Here is a 14,446-nt window from a genome sequence, read left to right on the forward strand (position 1 = left end):
AATATCAGCCGCCATACTGCTATTTTGAATGTTTAACAAGTGGGAAATGTAAAACAAAGTAAATCTGTATATGGTATTTGCTTCGAAATATGAGGAAAAATGTTACGGTTCGCAAGAATAATTGAAGTAATTCTTACCATCAATTGTGAAGACAATCTTTTTTGCGACACATTTCTGTCATCATTTTAAAGCAAATTGAATATTAAAAAAAAAAAAGAAAATTATTTAAAATTTTTATTTTTCTACACATCGAAATATCGATTTCCGACTATGTAAATTATATATATTCTTGATCAGGGAGAAATTCAAAGATAATATAATCATGTCCGTGTCTCGATCTGTATGTTGTCACGCTACAGCTTTCAATAAAGGCGCTATCGCCCTGCAAGTTCGAAGATGGGCTATATCGGTCCAGGATTTGATATAGCCCCCATATAAACCGACCCCCCGATTTGGGGTCTTGGGCTTCTAGAAACCTATTTTCTCTCCGATTTGTCCGAAATTTAAAATCTAGAGGAATTTTAGGACCACAAAAAGGTTTGCCGAAAATGGTGCCTATCGGTCCGAGTTTTGCTATAGCCTCCATATAGACCGATCTCCCGATTTTACTTCTTGGGCTTCTAGAAACCATAGTTTGTATCGAATTTGCCCAAAATGTAAAATCTAAAGTTTTTTTTAAGGACCATAGCCGTATTTCCTCTCCGAAGTTCGGAATATATTGAATATCGGTACAGATTTTGATATTTGTTATCTCCCCTATAAACCCGCCCTCCGATTTGGGCCCTAGATTCAGAACCACAATTAGGTGTGCTTAATTTGGTGTGTATAATTATAATTTGCAGATTTTACTTGTTCAATCAGATTTCAAATCAAGGCCTTATTTCATCATTTTCTTGCCCACTTGCCCTTGTCATTGAGCTTAACATGGAATCGGGCAGTACTAAGTGATAAGAGAGAAGTTCACCAATGTGGTATCACAAAGGACTGAATAGTCTAAGTGAGCCTTATACATCGGGCTGCCACCTAACCAAACCTTGCTCACTTAAACGAGATGTTTGTGATTCCTCTAAAACTCAAACCTAAAAGGTTGTTACAAATCCAGAATCTGATCTAGTCGTCATAGGTAGCATTTTGAAATTTATCTTCGAGAAGCGTAATGGGTGAACTGATCTGCTTGGGAGAATATCGGTCATCAAACCCCCTGTAATTCCATATATTATCTTATAACCCGCTACGACGGAGAGTTTTCAAAGGAAACTATTATAGATTTATGGTGGTGGGTATTTAGGATTTGGCCAGGCCGAACTTACTGTTGTATATACTTGTTAATTGGTACAATTTTCAGTTAAATATTGGCGTAGCCAGCAACATCCTACTAAGGGGTCAGAGCTACAAAATTATTTTCTTTGTTAATAACTTCAAAAAGAAAGAATAATTTCGAGTATATATGAACACAAAATATTTAATACAAGGATAAGCAATAATAATTTGAAAAATACTGCATGGCATTTGGTAGGGGAAGAGGGCACATCCATACAAACCCTTCTACCTACGCCAATCGCATTAATAAAATATATTTGAATATTAATTAACAAACGCTGACTATCAAAATTGTGCCAGCAATGGAAAAAATTGTAATCAGCTGATTCCTAGAAATTACCTTCCAAAATATGCGTTGAGTTAGAAGTCGAATTTTTAAAAATTTGGAAAAGTCGACTCTTAGACATTTCAATTTTTTCAAATTTTAAAAAAGTAAACTTTTCGAGTTCCCGCCTTTTTTCAAACTTGGAGAGTTGATTTTTGGGCTTTTGTGTTTTTTTTTTAATTCTAAAGAAGTCAATTTTCGACTTTTGCGATTATTGAAGAGTCGACTTTGGAAGTCGCGACTTTAGAATTTTTGAAGAATTTTCAACTACATCATTCGAATTTTTCATTATGGTTCGATTCTTCGATTTTGATCAACATCAATTTGTCTCTATTTATACAAATAAAAAACTAGTTTAAAGATTACAAATAAAAGCGATTTAAAGATTTGGTATCCTCAATAAGAGTTAGAACAAGTATATACAGCAGTAAGTTCGGCCAGGCCGAATCTTAAATACCCACCACCATGAATCAAATATAATAGTTATCTTTGAAAACTCTTCGTCGTAGCGTGTTACTTGATAGAAATTATTAAATAATGCCTTGATTTGAAATCTAAAATCTTTAGATTTGGAAATTTTACTTTCAGTTTCAAGCCACTTTCATGATCAGTGCGCCTTCTATACCCTCAAGTAATGAAATCGGTCTATATGGAGGCCTTACCAAATGGAGCGATAAAAACTAAATCCGTTACAATTTCAGACAAATCGGATAAAACCTACGGTTTATATAAACCCAAGGAGTTAAATCAGGAAATCAGTCTATATGGGTGCTATGCCAAAAATATGCACCGATACACAAAATTCAGCACAACTAGTTGTGGTTCTGAAAAACCTACAGAATTTAGACCCCAAATCGGAGGGCGGGTTTATACGGGGGATAAATCAAATTCTATAGCGCTACACAATTTATTCGGAACACCTATTTAAGGTCCCCAAAAACCTCTAGATTCCAAATTTCAAGCAAATTTAATAAAAACTACGGTTTGTAGAAGAAGTAAAACCGGAAGATCGGGCTATATGGGGGCTATAGCAAACCATAGATCGATACACACCATATTCGGCACACCTGTTTGTGGTCTTAATATACCTTTAGATTTCTAATTTCAGGAATATCGGATCGAAAATAAGGCTTCTAGAAGCCCAAGAACTAAAATCAGGAGATCGGTCTATATGGGGGCTATAAAAAAACATGGACTGATACACACCATTTTCGACACACTTATTTGTGGTTCTAAAATACCTTTAGATTTTGAATTTTAGGCAAATCGGATAGAAAAAACGGTTTCTAGAATCCCAAGACCCCAAATCGGGTGGGAGCTATACTAAAACATGGACCGATACACCTCATTTTCGGCACACATATTTTTTGTCCTAAAATACGTATAAATTTCCAATTTCAGGAAAATCGGATAGAAAATACGATTTCTAGAAGCCCAAGACCCCAAATCGGGTGGTCGGTTTATTTGGGGGCTATACCAAAACATGGACCTATAGGCACCATTTTCGGCACACTTATTTATGGTCCAAAAATACCTCTACGTTTCGAATTTTAGGCAATTCGGATAGAAAATACGGTTTCTAGAAGCCCAAGACACCAAATCGGGGGGTAGATTTATATGGAGTCTATACCAAAGCATGGACCAATATAGCCCATCTTCGAACATGACCTGCTTGAAGACAAAAAAACGAGTTTGTGAGAAAATTAAGCAAGATAGCTTTATTATTGAAGGCTGTAGCGTGATTACAACAGACATCCCGACAGACAGACGAACATCGTTATATCGTCTTAGAATTTCTCCCTGATCAAGAATATATATATACTTTATATAGTCGGAAATCGATATTTCGATGTGTTACAAACGGAATGACAAAGTTATAATACCCCCATCACCATTCTATGGTGGTGGGTATAAAAAACTTGAATTTGAATCGATTTTTAAAAATAGCAAAAGTGTCAAATATGAAGGTTATCAAAAGTTGACTCTGAATTTTCTAAAAGAATAGTAATAAAAAAAATATAGACAATTTTCTCAACTTAATTTTTCCCATCCATATTCTAACTAAAAGGCATGTGACCAATTTCTCATTAAATACAATGTTCGACTCACCGCTAATACATTCGTAAGCAGTGGCAAAGTCCCGCACATTATGCTCATCTGATCAATGTGCTATTTGGTGTTAAAACCCTTTGATCTAAATAGTTTGTAAAATACCACAAAACAAATCAAATCAAAAACAAACATGTGCAATATTTTGTATACATAGTAGGGGATTTTTTTTAGTAATTATTCATCTAGATTTAGTATGCAATTGCTTTGTTTCAGAAAATTTCGTTTCGAAATTTTTAACAGTACTTTTTGCTATATATTGTTATTTTGTTCTTTTTTTTTTGATACAATGTGATGTTGTGTAAGTTTTGTTTTTTGTTTTTCATTAATATTTAATTAATTTTCTTTGTATTTGGCACAATTGTTACTAATTTAAAATTTTATTTATTATATTTAAAATATTCTTTATATTTAATTATACATACATAAATATTTATATTTGAATTGAATTAATTTATATTGAATTGCTGCGCAATGGTAGTGATATATAGATTTTTATGTTTGTATGATCTAAATATGGAGTAGTTTTGATTTCTATTTTCAAATTGAGCAGGATATGCATGATTTTAGTAAACAAAAAAAAAAAAAAACAGCATTCATATATGGAGATATCAATATAGTATAAGTATAAAGGGGGAAACATTGGGTTTATATTATTTGTATACATTACAAAAAGAAATACTTTAAAAAAAGACTAGATTTCTATGATTAAATAGAAACAAAAAAATATATATATTAAAGAAAATATACAATATAGTACATAAAGATAAATAATTGCAATCGGAGTGAGTCTTTGTCTAGTAGAATTTTATAACTTAAGAAGTTCTTTTCATTAGATTTTGTTTTTATACTGATACCTTAATTCCATAATACGTATTCTCAACTATGACTTGGTAGCAAAAAAACAAACAAAAACAAAAAAAGAAAGAGGGAGAGAGAATCCCATCTTCAACTTAAATTCAAATTACTTGCCTCAGAGTATGATTGAAACATAAAGAATGAATTTAAATTTAATAAGGGCCGATAAACGATATTTCCAATACTAAAAGAAAACTGTCTTTAGCAAACCTTGTTTAAAATGAATTATTGAAAAAAAGTAACCGTGACAATGGGAATTTAATCACGGTTACTTTTTTCCAATAATTCATTTTAAACAAGGTTTGTTTAGACTGTTTTCTTTTAGTATTGGATATATCGTTTACATGAACTATCGTTGCACTGTTGTTCTATCCGAAACTTTTCATCTGTGCAAATCTCTCTAGTATATCCAAATTAAATTTTGATTTCTCAATTAGCCATAGCTATTTATTGTGATTAATTTGTTCAATAAAACTAAATTTAAAGTATTGGAGTGTCATCATCATCAATACATTTCTGTAAATGCTTTTAAAAATTTAATAACCAGTGTTGCATATTTTCCAACATCCCAGCAAAAAAATTGGAAGTTCTTCTAAAAGCATAACATTAAAATCACTTCCAAAAATGCTCTCCCAAAGATGTTCTTTATTTTAACTACACGGGTAGTTCTTTTGATTCAATTTTTTTTTAAATTCGTTTTTTTCACATTTTTAATAAGAAATTTTAAATTATTTTGTTTCAAATAAGTTAAAAAAGAGAGTAAGAATTAATAAAATGGTACAAATTATTTAAATTGTATCGAAAGAAATTCTAATCCATTCTAGAAAAATTGCACATGTTTGATAATATTTGAGGTCAAACGTTTTAGACAAGCGTTAGAATGCATTAAAAATTATAAAAAAAATTATAAAAATTATTTATTTGGCAACATATCACACAATTTTATAATTCACATCCAAAATATTGAATTCGGACCACACCTTAAAAAGTGATGCAAATTCAGTGCAACGAATGTTGAAAGGGTGGACATCCGTCCTATGACAAGCCCATGTTAAATTCATCGCTTCTGCGCCAATTTTGTACCACTTCCGGATCCAAAAAGAAAATTTTCACTACTTTTTTGGCGACGCTTTTTTTGCTGGGATGTTCTGCGGGAATAACGACTTCTGTGTTTACTTTTAGTATGTCAAAGAGTTTATAATATTAACTTATATTGGATCACACCTTAAAAAGTGATGCAAATTCAGTGCAACGGCTGTTGAAATAGTGGACATCGGTCCTATGACAAGCCCATGTTAAATTCATCACTTCTGCGCCAATTTTGCACCACTTCCGGTTCCAAAAAGAACATTTTCACTACTTTTTTGGCGACGCTTTGTTTAGCTGGGATGTTCTGCGGGAATAACGAGTTCTGTGTGTACTTTTAGTACGTCAAATGGTTTATAATATTAACTTATATTTTGGGTCAATTTGTAAATTAAAAATTTAAATTGTATTTAAACAGCTGATTGTCAGTGTTGCAAATGTAGGGATCTAGCGCCGTCAATGGTTTGGTGTTTTCAATAGCCATTCTTCCATATTCTTTATTCTATGATCTCTGTCCTGGCAACCCAGTACTAAAAGAAAACATGCCTACTGGTGTTTTTTTTTTCTTGTATGCCTTCATTTTGTCTGTACAAAGTGTTGCTGTCAGCCACGTACAAAGGCGCAAACAGAGGGCTATTCACGGCATTCGATATCCAGAATTTTTGATCGAAATGTAAATTTTTCGGGTCTAGGGAGTCGATATCGAGTTTTATTGATCGAAAATTTATTCGATTGGTAAATTTTAATAGTAAAACAGGTTTCACTTGTTTTTTACATCGTTTTCGCCATATAGAAGTACTAAATATATTAGTGTTTTAACATTATAGCTTGGCAAAGAACCATATAAAAAGCGCACAGGCAAGAACGATATCGAAGAGATTGTGATCAAGCAATTACCGTACCATACCATGACAACATAACGCTTCTGGGCCACCATGTAGGAATAGTGGAGTTTCCACTATTTAAGACGGCAGACACTTGTATTATCGATAGAATTGACGTTGACATGCCACCAAATATTATATTCCTCCAAGTAACAATTGAACGCCTCTTTCGTCAGCCGAAGGTATAATGCAATACAATTCACTTTTTATTTTGAAATCTTCAAAACCATCGAATCGAATGCCGTAATCCAAACTTTTAATCGTATCGACAATTTTTTCGATATCGAATGCCGTGATTAGATCCCAGGGCGAAATTAAAATGAACTCAAACAAAAACAATAAGAGTAAAATATAAACAACATTTACGATTTTTCGGATTTCTATGAAATCCATTGTAATTCGTTAAATTGGCCCTTTAAAGGCTTTGAATTGCTTAAATAAATGGAATAAAAATATATTTGTTTGGTATAAAATATAGATGCAAACATTGAAATTTGTCTACATTCATTTATATGTTACATGTCACCATTAACAGGTAAACGCAGCTCTGCTTTTCAAGGCAATCGCCGCACTCTCGTTTGTCGGCAGTGCTGAAATGCTCTCAATTTCTCTCTATGTGTGCAACAACAGAATTCGAAAGCAAACTGCTGTTTTTTTTTTACAAAAGAATCTAAAAAGGTCATATTCCGGGCAAAACGCGAAAAATGCATATATTAAAAAAAAAGAAAACGACATAATATTTAGATTTACATGTTGTTCACAGTTAAAATCAAAGCTTGTAATTTTAAGATAGTTTTTTTTGCGGCGATGAAAATCATTGGTGGTACATCACGAACAGAGATGAGCCATTTTTGCCTGCAACTGAGCTGATATAAAAATTAATTCCCTTCATTAGCGCTTCGACAAATATTCGTTTGTGGCTAACATGGTCAGCTTCATTCTCCGATCAGGAACATTTTCGACTTCCTCCAACGTTGTTTTTGAAATATTTTTTACTTATGTTTTGTTTCGTCCATATTTAGAATTGAAATTCTTTGTTGGTATTTATGAAATATTGCATTTATCTTTTGGTACTCAAGACATTGGTACTATTCAAGTTTCCCATATATTTTAGGACATAAAAATCCTTTAAATAAGTTTTTCATAATAAACAATTATTTGATTGCTAGCTCCCTATTCCGTCGACGTTCTGAAGTAATAAACTAAAAGTTGATTATGTTGAAAGTTTAATAAACAAAAAATATGGCAAAATAAAAAAAAAAAGATTCTTTGTTGTTAAAGGCAAAGAAATCCGTAATAAGACGAATTAATAGGTTTTTTATAATAACATATTTTGGAATTAAGGTTCGTATGTAACTAAAATTTGAACTTTAGTTTCAATAAATACCAATGAAAACTGTATATGCATAAATATACAAAATAAACATTTAGAAAAATATATTTAGATCTTGGAATTATTTTGTATAGTTTACTCACGAAAGAACAAAAAAAATATATATGTATATGTTATTTATATTAATACACAAGACGATACATTTTTTTCAGCAAAACTTAAAAATATACACAATTCTAATGTACTAATATACAAAATGAAGTTGTAAAAAAGTACACAGCGCATTATTTGAAGATAGAGAACGGTTCCATTACATTCGTCTATCATCAATTAGAGGCAGCAATATTTTTCAATTTGGTATATTAATTAAAACAAAACAAAAAACTTTTAAAACATACCCGAAGAAGAATAAATTAAACTTCATTTTGACTCCACCTTTGGTCACATACATCTTATAAATATATATATATTATGGCTTTGCCATTTTAATCATCCCATTCATCATCATTGCCCGATGATTCTGACTCATCATCGGAGGATTGCATTACACGTCCTCTATCTAATAGAGCTCTTCGTAGAGCATCAGCTAATGCATCTGTACCGGAAACGTGCTCATCGCTAAGACGATTTGCTGGTAATTCTCTACTTTGAGCTGGTTTAAGTTCAAAGCCCATGCGAATCTCTGACATAAGATCACCATGTGAGTCTCCGCTACCCGTACTAAGAGCTGACGTATCAACTTTCTGTAAGTAACAAAAAATAATAAAACAAGTTTAGTAGTAATATATGGATATTATGAAATCGACTAAAGTACGATAGTAGTAAGAAAAATCACCTACGAAGTTCAAAGTATTGTGTGAATAATTATCAGAATTGTTGGTCACATGAGAACACATTTTAATTATCTTTTGGGAATGCAACTATATTGGGAAAAATTATCTATAGAAAATTTTCTATAGAAATAAAATTTTGAGAAAATTTCTATAGAAATAAAATTTTGATAAATTTTTTATAACAATAAAATTTTGACAAAATTTTCTATACGAACAAAATTTTGAGAAAATTTTCTATAGAAATAAAATTTTGACAAAATTTTTTATAGAAATACAAAATTTTCTATAGAAATAAAATTTTGATAAAATTTTCTATAGAAATAAAATTTTGATAAAATTTTCTATAGAAATAAAATTTTGACAAAATTTTCTATAGAAATAAAATGTTGACAAAATTTTCATAAGAAATAAAATTTTTAATAGAAATAAAATTTTGACAAAATTTTCTATAGAAATAAAATTTTGACAAAATTTTCTATAGAAATGAAATTTTGACAAAATTTTCTATAGAAATAAAATTTTGACAAAATTTTCTATAGAAATAAAATTTTGACAAAATTTTCTATAGAAATAAAATTTTGACAAAATTTTACAAACTTTTCATAAGAAATAAAATTTTCTATAGAAATAAAATTTTGACAAAATTTTCTATAGAAATAAAATGTTGACAAAAGTTTCTATAGAAATAAAATTTTGAGAAAATTTCTATAGAAATAAAATTTTGACAAAATTTTCTATAGAAATAAAATTTTGACAAAATTTTCTATAGAAATAAAATTTTGACAAAATTTTCTATAGAAATAAAATTTTGACAAAATTTTCCATAGAAATAAAATTTTGACAAAATTTTCTATAGAAATAAAATTTTGACAAAATTTTCTATAGAAATAAAATTTTGACAAAATTTTCTATAGAAATAACATTTTGACAAAATTTTCTATAGAAATAAAATTTTGACAAAATTTTCTATAGAAATAAAATTTTGACAAAATTTTCTATAGAAATAAAATTTTGACAAAATTTTCTATAGAAATAAAATTTTGACAAAATTTTCTATAGAAATAAAATTTTGACAAAATTTTCTATAGAAATAAAATTTTGACAAAATTTTCTATAGAAATAAAATGTTGACAAAATTTTCTATAGAAATAAAATGTCGACAAAATTTTCTATAGAAATAAAATTTTGACAAAATTTTCTATAGAAATAAAATGTTGACAACATTTTCTGTAGAAATAAATTTTTACAAACTTTTCATAAGAAATAAAATTTTCTATAGAAATAAAATTTTGACAAAATTTTCTATAGAAATATAATTTTTACAAACTTTTCATAAGAAATAAAATTTTCTATAGAAATAAAATTTTGACAAATTTTTCTATAGAAATAAAATTTTGACAAACTTTTCGATAGAAATAAAATTTTGATAAAATTTTCTATAGAAATAAAATTTTGATAAATTTTTTATAGAAATAAAATTTTGACAAAATTTTCTATAGAAATAAAATTTTGACAAAATTTTTTACAGAAAGAGAATTTTGACAAAATTTTCTATAGAAATAAAATTTTGACAAAATTTTCTATAGAAATAAAATTTTGACAAAATTTTCTATAGAATAAAATTTTGACAAAATTTTCTATAGAAATAAAATTTTGACAAAATTTTCTATAGAAATAAAATTTTTACAAACTTTTCACAAGAAAAAAAATTTCGACACACATTTCTATAGAAATAAGATTTTGATAAAATTTTCTATAGAAATAAAATTTTGATAAAATTGTCTATAGAAATAAAATTTTGATAAAATTTTCTATAGAAATAATATTTTGATAAAATTTTCTATAGAAATAAAATTTTGAGAAATTTTTTTATATAAATAAAATTGTGATAAAATTTTCTATAGAAATAAAATTTTGATAAAATTTTCTATTGAAATAAAATTTTGATAAATTTTCCATAGAAATAAAATTTTGATAAATTTTCTATAGAAATAAAATTTTGACAAACTTTCTATAGAAAAAAATTTTGAGAAAATTTTCAATAGAAATAAAATTTTGAGAAAATTTTCTATAGAAATAAAATTTTGATAAAATTTTCTATATAAATAAAATTTTGATGAAATTTTCTATAGAACTAAAATTTTAATAAAATTCTCTATAGAAATAAAATTTTCTATAAAAATAAAATTTTGACAAAAAAAAAACTTTAAAAAATTTTTTAAAATAATCACACAAATAGGATCGAAAACTTCAAAGAGAGATATTTCAAATTTGGTAGATTTGTGGTAAAATTTTCTTCAAATTTTGGTAATTTGGCAACCGTGTTTAAAATACCAAAATAGGCTTATTACTTTAAGACATTTTTTTCGTTTGAATCAATAGAAAATATTTTGACACAAAAGCTTGTTGTGTTCCTTACCTTAAGTTGTACACCTTTACGTATACTATCCAGAAGTTCGTTGCGTGTATCTGATATAGGTGGTAAACTCGAAGGAGCTTTTGTTTCTTTAACATGCGATGTGGTAATTGTTGGTACTTCTCCCATGGCTGGTGGTGGCGGCGGTGGAGGTGGTGCAAAGGATGCTGCTGGTGGTGGTGGAGGAGGTGGTGGCTATATAAAGAAACCAAGAAAGCGTATTAAGAACAAAGTAGGTAATTTAAAAAAATTGTTTTTCATACCGGTGCAGCCATACTGGGTGCTGGTGGCGGTGGTGGTCTAGAAGGTGGCGCAGGTGCTCTTGAAAGACCAGGCACTGTTGTAGGTACTGGTGGAGGAGGTTGTCTAGCTGGTGGAGGTGGTGCAGATCTTGGAGTAGTTGTTGTTGTTGTCGATGTATTGCCATTTTGAGCCTGAAAAATCCAAACAAACAAAAATAAAAAATACAAATTTTGAAAAATATTACAGATTAAATACTCACATGATGATGTCTTGTTGGAGGTGGTGGTGGTGCAGCTTGCGCCACTTTCATGGGTTTTTCGACATTTTCTTGTTTCACAATATCCAAAACATTTTTATTTTGTATGAAATCGTAAATGAAAGCTCTCGTATCCCGATCATTAAGTTGTGTTTTCGATACACCAGCTTTCGCAAAGAATTGATTAAGAATTTCATCTTTCTCATCGCCCTGACAGTCGAAACCTTTGTCATCATCCCAACCCACATGGGTGACATGACGGAAATTGGTAGGTGCACCAATATCACATTTATTCACTTTGGGCTTTTGCTTTTTATTGTTGGAAGACGACGATAGCGAGAATAAATTTTTTGAAGGCGGCTGCGTTGTTGGAGCTGATGTTAGATTAATAGTACCAATTTTGGATGCATTATTCCTTAGTTGTACCACATTAGAATCGGGTTCTTTGGGTAAAGGCGCTAATGGAGCAGAAGGAGCCATTTGCGATTTTCGTTTATTACGTTTTTCTAAAAGAAATATTTTGGAATAGGGAAAATTGGTGGACTATTAAAAATAAAATTCTTAGGTGACAACAAAAAAAAAAAAGACAAGTTAACACAATGAAACACATTTTAATACAAGCAAAGCTTGGCATTAAGCAATTAAATGATATCCATGCATTTCGATTTTATATTCGATTTAGCATGTAGAATTGTATGTCCACAAATAATTTACTTCACAGTTGGCATAGACAAAACAAATGTTAATCAAAGAAATTGCGATGGTAAATACGTTTGGATACTCACACAATTTTCGATTAATATTCGACCACAAAATTAACGTAAAATCAAGAAATGTGTTATTATATAGTTGAAAGGATAGCCTATGGCATGTCGAACCATCTGGCAATCTGGACTATTGAAAATTCGGTCTATTGAAAAGGTTAGGTTAAACTGGCAGCCCGATTAAGTTTCAGGTTCACATTAACTAAAAGTACCTATTACATATGGGAACTTCTACTTTTAACCAACCAGATTGTTCTAAAAACATTAGCAGACTGCTTAAGTTAACGTTTTACAGGTTCGCCAGAAATCGAAAGCTATATGCCTCTAAAATTCGTTTACGCCGTACACAAAAAGCAGGACACTCACACTGGAGGTGTTTAATTGATTCCTTTTCCTCCGCATCATGACAGCTCATACAGTAGTCATTATACTTCGCGCCAATAGTTTTTGCAAAATCGCTTATAAGGCAGCGACCCGTTATAGCAGATATCAGAAGTGAAATCTGCCGTCTTGAGAACACTAGCATATCTAGTGTGCGGTTTAAGTTTAAATGGGGCCATATTTGCTTGGTGTCGTTACAACACTTGCAATTCTCCCATCGAACATTTACCATCATAACAGCCTTCTCACGCAGTAAGAACTTGCAGGTAGCCAGAGGCATACCAACAGATTCTAGTTCCCTGGAATATGTAAGGTAGTTCCTAGCCTTGCTAACTCATCCGCTTTGCAGTTCCCCGGTATGTTCATATGGCCAGGTACCCATATTAGGTGAATATTGTATTGCTCAGCCATCTCGTTGAGAGATTTGCGGCAGTCGATGGCCGTTTTCGAGTTAAGGAACACAGAATCCAAGGATTTTATTGCAGGTTGACTGTCTGAGTATATATTAATGCCAACATTTCTTGGAACATTACTTTTCAGCCAATTCGCCACCTCTCTTATTGCTAGTATTTCTGCCTACAGAGATTGGATAATCGTTTCTATATTCGAAGTTCCAGGTCTTCAGAATATATTCCGAAACCCACTTGTACATCAAAGTTGGTTTCGGTGTAGAAATCTTTTATTCCCTGTGGCCTGTGTGCATCAGGCCTCACTGTTGGGAATTAGTTTCAAACTTTTTGTCGAAAAGTGGTTTCGCCAGAGTGTAATCCACGTTTAGCACATCTAGCATTATTTTGAGGACCGAACTGTGACCGTACTTTTTTTTTCAACCACAGCGATGCGCAACCCCACCTCCGTTGCGTTGTTTGGCGAAAATGTCTAAAGACAATAGATGCAGCATGACATTAAGGGAATCTGTCCCTGTCTTACTGAATGCGCCTGATATACACAAGCAAGCCATACGGATCGAAGAATCTTATTCAATTTTTTTTTGCAATTTATATTACTTCTGGATAAAATTTGGTAAAATATTAGAATATTTGTTTTAACTGTATTAATATCAATTTTAGGGATGTTTTCTGAAATAATTTGTGATTCGGCTTAGTGGCCTACGTATTTTGCAATTTCTCTCTCTTTCTCTTTCTCTCTCATTCTCTAAACTTTGATTGCAAACTTTTTTCAACTGAGCTCTTATGGGATCCATCGTCAATTATTCATTGCTTTCTTACTATGGTGTTAACTTCCCATTAAATTCGTAAAAAGTATCACATTTAGTGGCACAAAAGTTGAACCGGCCAAACAAAGTGGCAAATTCGACATTAAAGTGGCATAACGGTAACGCTGGTCCTAACCTTCAAAACTATTCCATCATTCGTTTATGTATTGATAGTATTATTTTGTTGCTAGCGTGATATAGTGCTAATTTATGGAATATTATAACTGAGGCAATCTTCTGCAGTGTTCAAAAAGCTACGATTGCCTACACGATGTTGCCAAGTTCACTCTGTAGATTTATAAACCCACCAAGTGAATGAGTTTATTTAAAAAAAAAAAACTATGTTGTTCATTATGGTGTACAAGCGTAACAGTGGGATTGTAACACTAAATATATCCTAAATTGTGATAATAAATATATCC

The 14,446-nt window shown here is 30.7% G+C and overlaps 1 protein-coding gene across 5 annotated transcripts in view; it reads right to left on the minus strand.

The window, feature by feature from the left end:
* Positions 1-382: 382 nt before the first annotated feature.
* WASp (WASP actin nucleation promoting factor) overlaps positions 383-14,446 on the minus strand; it is a 59,290-nt gene continuing 45,226 nt past the window's right edge. For all 5 annotated transcript variants that reach the window (XM_075291992.1, XM_075291991.1, XM_075291990.1 and 2 more), the window contains 4 exons: positions 11,667-12,169; positions 11,428-11,598; positions 11,168-11,359; positions 383-8,658 (listed from right to left, as the gene is read on the minus strand). In XM_075291992.1, coding sequence (XP_075148107.1) covers positions 8,401-8,658; positions 11,168-11,359; positions 11,428-11,598; positions 11,667-12,169 — 1,124 coding nt within the window. In that variant the 3' untranslated portion in view covers positions 383-8,400. The remainder of the gene's footprint in view (positions 8,659-11,167; positions 11,360-11,427; positions 11,599-11,666; positions 12,170-14,446) is intronic.

The sequence above is a fragment of the Haematobia irritans genome, chromosome 1 (assembly GCF_050003625.1).
Source record: "Haematobia irritans isolate KBUSLIRL chromosome 1, ASM5000362v1, whole genome shotgun sequence".
NCBI classification, from domain to species: Eukaryota; Metazoa; Arthropoda; class Insecta; order Diptera; family Muscidae; genus Haematobia; species Haematobia irritans.